The 12,519-nt window shown below is 37.7% G+C and overlaps 1 protein-coding gene across 3 annotated transcripts in view; it reads left to right on the top strand.

Annotated features, from left to right (window-relative positions):
* Positions 1-12,519, top strand: part of BTBD10 (BTB domain containing 10) — a 93,693-nt gene that overhangs the window by 26,164 nt on the left and 55,010 nt on the right. For 2 of the 3 annotated variants that reach the window (XM_047776242.1, XM_047776243.1), the window contains exon 2: positions 8,784-8,941. The exons of the other annotated variant lie outside the window; for it this stretch is intronic. In XM_047776242.1, the coding sequence (XP_047632198.1) occupies positions 8,841-8,941 (101 nt within the window). In that variant the 5' untranslated portion in view covers positions 8,784-8,840. The remainder of the gene's footprint in view (positions 1-8,783; positions 8,942-12,519) is intronic. 3 annotated transcript variants of the gene reach the window in all.

Raw genomic sequence — 12,519 nt, forward strand, 5'->3', positions numbered from 1 at the left:
GTGGATCTTAGACCCTGCAACTTTCAGTTCTATAGTCTACCTTAGAGGCTACCTTAGGCCTCCCCCCATCATGTGTAATTTAGCTGAGCAGAGTTTTTTAAAAAATTTTTAATAATGATTTTTATTTTTTCTATTAGAGCTAGTTTACAGTGTTCTGTCACTTTTCTACTACACAGCAGGATGACCCAGTCACACATACATGTATACATTCTTTTTTCTCACATTATCATGCTCTATCACAAGTGACCAGACATAGTTCCCAGTACTATACAGCAGGATCCTGTTGCTTATCCATTCCAAAGGCAATAGTTTGCATCTATTAACCCCAAATTCCTAGTCCCTCCCACTCCCTCCCCCTTGGCAACCACAAGTCTATTTTCCAAGTCCATGATTTTTTTTTCTGTGGAAAGGTGCATTTGTGATATATATTAGATTCTGGATGTAAGTGATCTATAGTATTTGTCTTTCTCTTTCTGACTTACTTCACTTAGTATGAGCGTCTCTAGTTACATCCATGTTGCTGCAAATGGTATTATTTTTTTAATGGCTGAATAGTATTCCACTGTGTATATATACCACATCTTAATCCAGTCATCTGGATGGACATTTAGGTTGTTCCCATGTCTTGGCTATTGTGAATAGTGCTGCAATGAACATGTGGGTGCATGTGTCTTTTTCAAGGCAAGTTTTGTCCAGATACATGTCCAAGAGTGGGATTGCTGGGTCATATATGGTAGTTCTATGTATAGATTTCTAAGGTATCTCTGTACTGTTCTCCATAGTGGTTGTACCAGCTTACATTCCCACCAACGGTGCAGGAGGGTTCCCTTTCCTCCACACCCCCTCCAGCATTTGTTATTTGTGGACTTATTAATGATGGCCATTCTGACTGGTGTGAGGTGGTACCTCATGGTAGTTTGGATTTGCATGTCTCTAATAATCAGAGATGTGGAGCATTGTTTCAAGTGCTTGTTGGCCATCTGTGTATCTTCCTTGGAGAAATGTCTATTCAGGTCTTTTACCCATTTTTCCATTAGGTTGTTGCCTTTTTTCTGTTGAGTTGTATAAGTCGTTTGTACATTTTAGAGCTTAAACCCTTGTCAGTTGCATCATTTGAAACTATTTTCTCCCATTCTGTAAATTGTCTTTTTGGTTTTTTTTTTTTTCTTTTTTGCCACACAGGCAGCATGTGGGAATTCCTGGGCCAGGGATTGAACCTACGCCACACAGCAGCAACCAGAGCCACAGCGGTGAGAACGCAGGAGCCTCAACCTGCTAGGCCATCAGAGAACTACCTTGGTTTTTTTTTTAATGGTTTCTTTTGCTGTGCAAAAGCTTGTCAGTTTGATTAGGTCCCATTGGTTTATTTTTGCTTTTACTTCTGATGCTTTGGGAGACCGACCTGAGAAAACATTTGTAAGGTTGATGTCAGAAAATGTTTTGCCTATGTTCTCTTCTAGGAGTTTGGTGATGTTTTGTCTTATGTTTAAGTCTCTAAGCCACTTTGAGTTTATTCTTGTGCATAGTGTGAGGGTGTATTCCAGTTTCATTGATTTACATGGGCTGTCCAGTTTTCCCAGTTTTTCAGTCTTGCTGAAAAGACTGCCTTTTGCCCATTTTATATTCTTACCTCCTTTGTCAAAGATTAATTGACTGTAGGTGTTTGGGTTTATTTCTGGGTTCTCTGTTCTGTTCCATTGGTCTGTATGTCTGTTTTGGTACCAGCACCATAGTGGCGCAATTTTAAAAGATACTGTATTTTTGTATTCCTTTTTAAATACTTCATTGTTGTCATACAGAAATGCGACTGATTTCAGAATATTAATCTTATTTCCTGATTCTTTGCTGAATTTGTTGATCAGTTTGAGTAGTTTTCTGGGTTTGAGTCCTTAGGGTTTTCTATCATGTCATCTGCATACAGTGACAGTTTTACCTCTTCTCTTCCAATTTGGATACCTTTTATTTCTTTTGTTTGTCTGATTGTTGTGGCTAGGACTTCCAATACTATGTTGAATAACAGTGGTGAAAGTGGGCATCCTTGTCTTATTCCAGATTTTAGTGGGAAGGCTTACAGCTTTTCTCCATTGAGTATCATATTTGCTGTGGGTTTGTCATAAATGGCTTTTATTATATTAAGGTATGTTCCCTCTATACCTGCTTTGGTAAGAGTTTTTATCATGAATGGATGTTGGACTTTGTGAAATGCTTTTTCTGTATCTATTGAGATGATCATGTGGTTTTTGACTTTTCTTTTGTTAATGTGGTGTATGATGTTGAATGATTTGTGTACATTGTGTACATTGTACATTTGTGTACATTGTGTACATTTGTGTACATTGAACCATCCTTGTGAACCTCGGATGAATCCCACTTGGTTGTGGTGTATGATCTTTTTTATATTGTTGTTGGATTTGGTTGGCTTAAATTTTGCTGAGAATTTTTGCGTCTGTTTTTCATCAGAGATATCGGCCTGTAGTTTTCTTTTTTGGTGGTGTCTTTGTCTGGTTTTGGTATTAGGGTGATGGTGGCATCATAGAAGGTCTTTGGGAGTGTTCCTTCTTCAACCTTTTGAAAGAGTTTAAGGAGGATGGGTATAAATTCCTCTTTGTATGTTTGGTAGAATTCGCTTGTGAAGCCATCTGGTCCTGGACTTTTATGTGTAGGGAGTGTTTTTATTTTATTTATTTATATTTTGTCCTTTTGCCTTTTTTAGGGCTGCACCCATGGCATATGGAGGTTCCCAGGCTAGGGGTCCAATTGGAGCTGTAGCCGCTGGCCTACACCAGAGCCACTACAATGCAGGATCTGAGCCGCGTCTGCAACCTACACCACAGCTCACAGCCACGCCAGATCCTTAACCCACTGAGCAAGGCCAGGGATCAAACCCGCAACCTCATGGTTCCTAGTCAGATTCGTTAACCACTGAGCCACAACGGGAACTCCGGGAGTGTTTTTATTGAGCAGAGTTTATGCATAGTATTTTTATGCTTTGTGTTGTTCTTTCATTCCCAGTATGTCTGCCTAAAATTTTCAGCTGAATTACTTTGTTTGCAGAGTTTGAGATAAAAACAATTTCATCTAACAGGAAAGCTCTTGTTTAATGACACTCTTTAGAATGAGATCTCAATAGGTTGGATAAAGTCACAAGATGGCTGAGATTTAAAAATGACACCTGGTGGCAATAAGCAAATGTATGAATTTCTGTATATTTCACTTGTTACATTGGGAAAAAACATGGGCTTTCTCATTTTAGCCCTAAGATTTTCTCATCTATGAAGGAGCATAGTAATGTTGGGTTGTTTTGAGCTTTAAATAGGAGGAAATGTATAAACTTCCTAGCACATTGATACATAGTAAGGGCAGAATAATTTGTATCTGTATACTATCCTGTTTTTTTTGTTTTGTATTGCTTTTACTCTTCTGTGGGTCATTGCTATTCATTAATACTTTGTGGAAATAGTGTCCCAGGAAATACTTACTTGTAATACTGTTGTCTTGAAGATTCTCTCCCCCAAACCGCCCCAGCTAACTTTTTTAATGTAGTGACATCCAAGAGAAGAAGTAATTGAACCAATTTTTTCCTGATTGATTTTTGACAGTTTCCTGAATGCATGTGTTAGCCAGTAGGCCCAGTTGTTCTAGCCTCTTTATAGATTATATATAGATTATTTAGAATTTATATTATTTCTACCATGCCTAAAAATAGTAATGAACTGTTACATATTTTCTAAGAACTTTGTTTCCAGTAGTCCAGTAATTATTTTTTTGATTTAAACAGGACCTTTAGTTTGCCTCAAATGAAAGGCATTGGGGATCCAAGTGTCAGACTTTGAATAACTTTTTATTGGGTAAAGAGTTCAAATCAGGAAATGAAGAGCCATTAAAAGTTTTTAGAATGATAAATTCTGATTACAGTGAAGCGCATATGGAATTGAATGTAAAGAGGTCAACTAAGAGGCTTATTGACAGATGTTAAGGGTTTAAGATGAAGGCAGTGACCTTATGATTGGTAAGGGAGAGAGGAGGAAAAAGAAAATTTGAAGTAGATTTGATATTGGGAAAGGAGAGGTCAAGTATAACTTTAAGATTTTTGATTTAGTGAATAGAGTTGACACTCGCTGATGTGGGAGGCCAAGATAAGAGTCTGGCTTTGTTGAATTTGGGGTGCTTATTGAATAAGAATTCAGATAGAGATAATGGAAACAGTGTATGTAATGTGTAAAACCTAGTGTTTGTTGATCGCAAGGGTTTTTTTGTTTTGTTTTGTTTTGTTTGTCTTTTTGCCTTTTCTAGGGCCGCTCCCGTGGCATATGGAGATTCCCATGCTAGGGGTCTAATCAGAGCTGTAGCTGCCAGCCTATGCCAGAGCCACAGCTACGCAGGATCTGAGCCACATCTGCGACCTACACCACAGCTCACAGCAATGCCGGATCCCTAACCCAGTGAACAAGGCCAGGAATCGAACCTGCAACCTCATGGTTCCTAGTTGGATTCTCAACAACTGAGCCACGATGGGAACTCCATGTTGATCACAAGGTTTTGATCTTCATTTCTTTGCTGTCTCCCTGGACCCAGCAGATGAAGATGGAATCCTTAAGAATAGCCATGATTTAATGGGGATGATGAGTAGGGTAATATTGCAAGACTATCCAGTTAGAAGAGTAAGTGGTATAGAGCTGTTAGTGGACTGTTTTTTTCCCCTTACTAGGATGAGTTTTTTGAGCACAAGAACAATGCCTGAGTTGTTTTAGCATCTGTAACTTTCTTGGCATATTGTATTAGATGTTCAATAAGTGCATGAATGAATGAATGCAATAAGATCGGAGTTCCCGTCGTGACACAGCGGAAACGAACCTGACGAGGAACCATGAAGTTGTGGGTTCGATCCCTGGCCTCGCTCAGTGGGTTAAGGATCCGGTGTTGCCGTGAGCTGTGGTGTAGGTCGCAGGTGCGGCTTGGATCTGGCGTTGCTCTGGCTCTGGCATAGGCCGGCAGCTACAGCTCCGATTAGACCCCTAGCCTGGGAACCTCTATATGCCATGGGTGCAGCCCTAAAAAGGACGAAAGACCAAAAAAAAGAAAAAAAAAAGATAAACATAATGTCACTGAGTATGGCACAGAGAGTGGTTAAAATATAAAAGAGCATTAGAAATTTCAAAATAATTTATAATATGTGCCATTTGCCTTTTATCTGTAGTTAAATCTATATCTTATTGATAACATTTAAAATATGCCAGCAGGTGTGGGAAAACAGTAATCTTTTTTACCAAATACCTGAACTTGAATTTCACTTCTTTTTAGTATGTTTGTACCCTTACTGTCGAGAGTGAGGAGTGGGGTGAAATCCTTCACATGGTGATATCCAAGCTTTATTTACAAATGAAATGTAAATATGATTTCTAATTGGCTTTTTCAGTAGCCTTCATTTGAACATTCTTTCTTGTGGCTGGCTATAAAATACATGCTGTTAGTTTCAATAGGATTGATTGAGACTATATGCTGATATTTCCCTGCTGCTGGATAATGTGTCACCCACTATAAAATGGTGGAAAATATGAATCAGAATTTACCTTATTTATTCCTCGGGGTTGTATTTTTTTTAGTTACTCTCTTCCATGGTTTAGGATCATTCTTTCCTCAGTAGTCTCTTGTGGGTTTCCAGAAGGGTGTGTCTTATAGTTAAATATTAGGAGGTAAATGTGCCCCTAAAAAGAAATGTTAATCCCTGAAATAGCTTACTGAAAGACATATCCAATAAGGAGAAAATGCTCTAAATCTCATTCTGCAGAACCTGCTAGCTCCTCACATCTTTCTTTTCCTTTCTTATCAGTTTTCCCTTTTGGGTCTTTCTTGATCTGTGACCATTTTTTTCCTATCTCATTTTTTCCTTTGTCTCTCTGATTTGTCCTTTTTTTACCCTTCTCTTCTGCCTCATCTTTTCAGTACAGATAACTAGCTAAAATATCAATTGAAGTTTTAAAAAGCTTCTTTAGTAAATGTTTTTATTTTTCTAATTAAAAACTCAGATGGAGTTTTTTTTTTGTTTTCATAATAATTTTGTGGTTTTTATGTTCATTTAATATCTGGTTTTTTTTTTTTTTTTTTTTTTTTTAGGGCCACACCTGTGACATATGGAAGTTCCCAGGCTAGGGGTTGAGTCAGAGCAACAGCTGCCAGCCTACCCCACAGCCACAGCAATGTGGGATCCAAGCTGCGTCTGCAGCCTACACCATAGCTCACAGCAGTGCCAGATCCTTAACCCACTAAGTGGAGCTAGGAATTGAAACCTCGTCCTCATGGGTTCTAGTTGGGTTCTTTACTGCTGAGCCACAGTGGGAACTCCAATATCTGACTGAATTTTAAAGGAAAGGTTTCCTCTTCCAGGAGCATTCATCAAATAAACTGTGTGTCATTTGCTGAGGAATTTGAATTAGCCATTGTACAATTCTCCTCCTTCCCTTTATTTTTCTTTGACTCACTGATCTAATTATTTGCATATTTTTTATGTTAAACTGTTCATATGTTATTACATTTTCAGTTGTTTTTGGAAAGTACTTAGTAACTATGAAGAAAAAATTGCAAAATAGTAAAATAGTTTCTCTAAAATCAAAGTATTTCTTTTAATGAGCTCCAGGATGGACTCAGAATTTGAATGTGTTTATCTTTGGCATTTTTGGTGAAATTGTGCTGGAATACCATAAACTTCAGTGAGGTACAATATTTTCCCAATTCTGGATTTCTTTTTACTTTTTTTTTTGGTAGAGAACTGGGCATCCGTCCCGCTACCTCTCATCTCTCTCATCCCTTTGACTTTTATGTGTAACTCTCTCCTTATTTCCCTCTATCAAATCCAGACTGGAAAAGTATATAGAAAGCATACAGGAGTAGATGTCAGGAAACCTAAATTCTAATCCAGTTTTATATAACTTTGTTCAAATTGTTTAACCTCATTTGGTTTTTTCTCTCAGTGTTTGGACTTTCTAAAAGACAAATCTGACCTACTCTTTCCAAACAAAATACTCAAGTATGAGCATTTTTCAAGATCAAGACTTTGTATCATAAATCTCATTGTTCTTTATAATCTTGCGATTGACCAGCATTGTGACCTTTAGCAAAGGTGCTAAACTTCTGAGACTATTTTCTATTCTGTATATGGGAATTATAATACTCACCGTGTAAGCTGATTATAAAGATTAAATTGGATAGTGAATATACTTTAAAATTCAGGTATTCTATAAAGCTGTTTTTAAGTGAATTTTCTTATAATTTTAGATGACTCTAGTAGAAACAGTAGTTGTATGCCTCACATATAAAAAGGCATAAAACAGTGAATCATATTAAAAAATGTTTTTGTGATAAGTGCACTGTAAGGAAATATCAGTATGTTTACATACTTTTATTTTTGAACAATTATTAGATTTCTATTCAGTGGATACAGAAAATGTAGTACATATATACAGTGGGATATTACTCAGCCATAAAAAAGAATGAAATAATACTACTAGCAGCAACATGAATACAAGTAGATATTATCATAGTGAAATGTCGGGAAGACAAATATCATATGATATCACTTATATGTGGAATGTAAAATATGACACAAATGAACCTATCTACAAAACAGAAACACACTCATGAACCTAGGGAACAGACTTGTGGTTGCCAAGGTAAGGAGGGTTGGGAGAGGGAAGTTGGGATTAGTAGAGGTAAGCTATTTTTTTTTTTTTTTTTTGCTTTTTAGGGCCACACCCATGGCGAATGGAAGCTTCCCAGGCTAAGGGTCAAATTAGAGCCATAGCTGCTGGCCTACACCACAGCCACAGCAACATGGGATCTGAGCCATGTCTGCGACCTACACCACAGCTCATGACAGATCCCCAACCCAGGGAGGTCAGGGTTCAAACCCACATCCTCATGGATACCAGTCAGATTCACTTCCTCTGCACCACAACAGGAACTCCATGATGTAAGCTATTATACTCAGAGGGAGTTAACAACGAGGTTCTACTGTAATGGCACAGAGAACTATAATCATTTCAAAAAATAAATTTCTATTGAGAGTCTTTAACTTGGTTAAAGAAAAAATATTGTTATCTGTTCTTAATAGATGCTTTGTTAAGCATCTTAAACTTTTAGTAGTTGAGAAATGTATTTCAGGGAGTTCCAGCCATGGCTCAGTGGTAATGAACCTGACTAGTATCCATGAGGACTCAGTTCAATCCTTGGCCCCGCCCATTGGGTCATGGATATGGCGTTGGTGTGAGCTGTGGTGTAGGTCACAGACGTGGCTTGGATCCTGCATTGCTGTGGCCGTGGTGTAGGCTGGCAGCGGCACCTCCCATTAGACCCCTAACCTGGGAACTTTAATATGCCATGGTTGTGGCCCTAAAAAGACCACAAAAAAAAAAAATTCCAAATGAAATTTTGTCTGAAAGAATCATTCTGTGGAATTGTTTTTGTCTTTTTTGGTTTTATATTGATGTTTGGAAACATGAGGTATACAGATGGCAATTAAGTATATATTTACTAATACAAATAGCACATTATTAAAATGTTGTATAGGAATATAAATTTAATAGAATAATCAAATGAAAAGTACCTAAAAATACTTACGGTGTTTATTTTAATCTAATTTGTGGCATTTTGTATGTTTGATGTTTTACAGTCGTATTCATCACTTAAAAAAATTTCTTCACAATAATATCAAAGTACATAAAATTCTGTGACTATTTTATTCTGCATGGAATAGATTTAAAGGTCAACACTACTACTCTTTTATGTAGGTTATGGGTGCTACATGTGTGCTTTCAGAGCAGTAGTGTGAGGAAGCGTGAAGTGGGATGGCAGGACGGCCTCATCCTTATGACAGTAACTCCAGTGATCCAGAGAATTGGGATCGGAAATTGCATAGTAGACCTCGTAAACTTTATAAACATTCAAGGTAGGTAGAAAACATTTCACATATTAAAATTCTGATAAAATAGACTTTTATGAAGAAGCAAACTGCATTTGGTTGTGGCAAGTCCTGTGAGAGGATGGGGGCTGGTTTACAAAATATTATGAATGTTTGCATTTCTCCTTAAATAAATTTTAGGGAAAAGATTTTTCTTTTTAATTTTCTTATATTTGTTATTTATATGAATTTTTGTTTCTGGTTTAAAATAATGTTAATTAGTTGACCTCATGAATAAATGCTATAATTAACTTAATTGGGATCTCTGGCCAAGGCAGGTTAAATCTTTGTGTTTAAAACTCTCCATAGGTCTTTTTGTGTGTGCTCTACATACATTTTGTATAATTTGTAGGCTTTTGTCGGTATTTGCCCCTGTTCGTTTTTAACCATGTCAGTTTATATTGTGTTATTATCCTGATCCTAATGGTGAAATCAGTCTTTCTGCAGTGACTTGCCTGGTTCATTTAAATTTTGATGAATTAAATGAAATTCATTTAAAAAGTTTCAGCGCATTTACATATTATTTTTAAAGCTTTCATTTTGTGCTGTATGACTTAATGAGGGACACCTCACTTAGAATACTTTATGATCTGATATTTTAAGGTGTTAACAGCTCATAAACCTCATGTAATGCAGGTATGTAAGCATGTTTTCATAGAGAGTTGTGCTTTATGAATATTTAGCTAGGGGATACTGTTGAACATTTAACTTACTTTAACATAAAATTCTCTTGATCACTGGTAACTAATACCAGCTTCCTTAAAAAGGTGTAAAACCGTGTCATGATATTGAAATCCTTTTTGTATTTTTAAAGAAATAGTTTAGCTACTTTTAAACTATATACTATAGCTAGAAAATATGAGTGACTGGAACTAAGTCTCCTGACAAGTTGTATACCTTTACTGTGGACTTTTAATGTGATGAAGTCTAAAATGAAAACATTAATTTGCCTTTATTAATTTGTAAGTACACACCAATAATGTGGGTGGTTTTGGTTTGTTTTTTTGGTGTGTGTTCATGTCTTTGTCCTTCAATTGGTCCTCAAGTTCTTTTTCTTCATCCTGTTTACATGCATAATTATTTTATCTTTGAGATTAAAGAGATAATGATTTTTATCTCATTAAGTGTGGGGCTATATTTATATCTGCTATGTTGAATTCATTTTTCAGGTGAATTATATGTTAGCCTTGCTAGTTCTTAATATTTTTCTCCTGAAGTATACAAGGTGGTGACAAGGTGAAAATAAGCTATTATTTGCTTTTTAACAGTTGTGTGCATACAAATGGGAAAAATTTATAAAAATAGTACTTTTTATTGCTTTTTTAAGCTTCAGATGGATGTTATAGCTCTTCTTGATATCTATAGCATTAGTAACTTTTTTATTTTTATTTTTATTAATTTTTTTTTGGTCTTTTTGTCTTTTCTAGGGCTGCACCCGCTGCATATGGAGGTTCCCAGGCTAGGGGTCTAATTGGAGCTGTAGCCACTGGCCTACACCAGAGCCACAGCAACGCGGGATCTGAGCCACTTCTGCCTCCTACACCACAGCTCATGGCAACGCCGGATCCTTAACCCACTGAGCAAGGCCAGGGATGGAACCCGCAACCTCATGGTTCCTGGTCGGATTCGTTAACCATTGCACCACTATGGGAACTCTAATTTTTTATTTTTTTGGCTGTACCTACCACACTTGTAAATTTCCAGGGTTGAACCCATGCCACAGCAGCGATGAGAGCTGTTGCAGTGACAATGCTGGATCCTTAATCTGGTGTGCCACAAGGGAACATCCTTGGTGCTTTTTAAATAGACTTCAGCAGTATTGGTTGTTTAAGTGAAAAATATTAAAGAGAAGTAGTAAATACCAATGAGTTGTTTTTTGTTTGTTTGTTTTTTAATGGGAAGACCATCAAATCCTTTGAACTTATTTTAACCTCATTCATGGAAAATCTGCCCAAGGGAAAAATTTACTTTTGGGGACCTCTTGTCCCTGTGTACTTACAAATGTATAACCTAGAATGTTTTAAAAATACATGCGGGAGTTCCCGTCGTGGCGCAGTGGTTAACGAATCCGACTAGGAACCATGAGGTTGCGGGTTCGATCCCTGCCCTTGCTCAGTGGGTTAACGATCCGGCGTTGCCGTGAGCTGTGGTGTAGGTCAGCTGTGGTGTAGGTCGCAGACGCGGCTCGGATCCCGCGTTGCTGTGGCTCTGGCGTAGGCTGGCGGCTACAGCTCCGATTCGACCCCTAGCCTGGGAACCTCCCATATGCCGCAGGAGCGGCCCAAGAAATGGCAAAAAGACAAAAAAAAAAAAATTAAAAATACATGCAATGTGGAGTTGCCAATTTGGTGCAACTGGATGGACAGTGTCTCTGGAGCACTGGGATGCAAGTTTGATCCTTGGTTCTGCACAGTCGGTTAAGGATCCAGGGTTGCCAAAGCTGAAGCATGGGTCACTGTAGCTCTGATCTGATCCTTGGCCTGGGGACTCCATATGCTGCAGGGCAGCCAAAAAAAGGAAATAAAAATACAATTTGACTTTTTGAAAATGAGAATATTTGAATTGATAGTAAATTAATTGAGTGGTATTAAAAACTAACAATCTGCAAGTATTGTTGAGAACCTGTGCTTAGTTCAGGAGAGATTCAGCAGTTTGTCAGGGTACCATCATGAAATGCTTTAATGTCCACATTTGGAACAGTTAGAGGATAGTAGGGCACTAAACTGTGCTAATGAGTTTTGGTAAAATAAGAGTTCAGAGAAGGAATCAGTGTCAGCTGGAGAAGGCAAAAATGAGGCTTGAACTAATCCTTGGATGATTAGGTAGATGGAGGGCATTCCTGCCAGGGACCTTCTGGAGATCACATTGATTGGATCTGAAGGTGGAGCTCTGTGAATAGTATTACTGTCTCCATTTGACAGATGGGAAAAATGAGGTTAATAAACTTGATAAAGGCCATTGTAAATGACAGGTGGAATTTATGAACAAATTTGTCATTCTTTTTATTTTTAAAATTTTTAATAACTTATCATGGTACATTTAAGAAACATAAGTAGGATTTCCTTCTGTGATGCAGTGGGTTCATAATCTGGCTTGGCTCTCTGGCTTTGCCAGTTAATCCCTGGCCTGGTGCCATGGATCCAGCATTGCTGCACCTGTGGCATAGGTCATGAATGTGGCTTGGATTTGATCCCTGGCCCACAGGTGCAGCTGAAAAAGAAAAACATAAATAGTAGAGAAAACAGGTATAATGAACCCTTGTGTACCCATTCCCCAGCTTCAAGTTATCAACTTGGCTGATTTTGTTTTATTTATACTTCTGTCTCCTCTCATCTTTTTTTTGAATCTTTTGTGTGTTTTATTTAGGGATGTTTGGGTAAAAGAAAGCCAGACTAGACACTGTCTTAATTAAGTTAGGGGGTTATTTTTCTTGCTGTGTCCTCACATGATAAAAGGAGCTAGGGATCTCCCTGGGGTCTCTTTTACAAAGGCATTAGTCCCATTTATGAGAGTTCTGCCTCATGAACTAAATCACCTCCTCACCTCTGAATATCATCACATTGGTG

The sequence above is a fragment of the Phacochoerus africanus genome, chromosome 4 (genome assembly GCF_016906955.1).
Source record: "Phacochoerus africanus isolate WHEZ1 chromosome 4, ROS_Pafr_v1, whole genome shotgun sequence".
NCBI classification, from domain to species: Eukaryota; Metazoa; Chordata; class Mammalia; order Artiodactyla; family Suidae; genus Phacochoerus; species Phacochoerus africanus.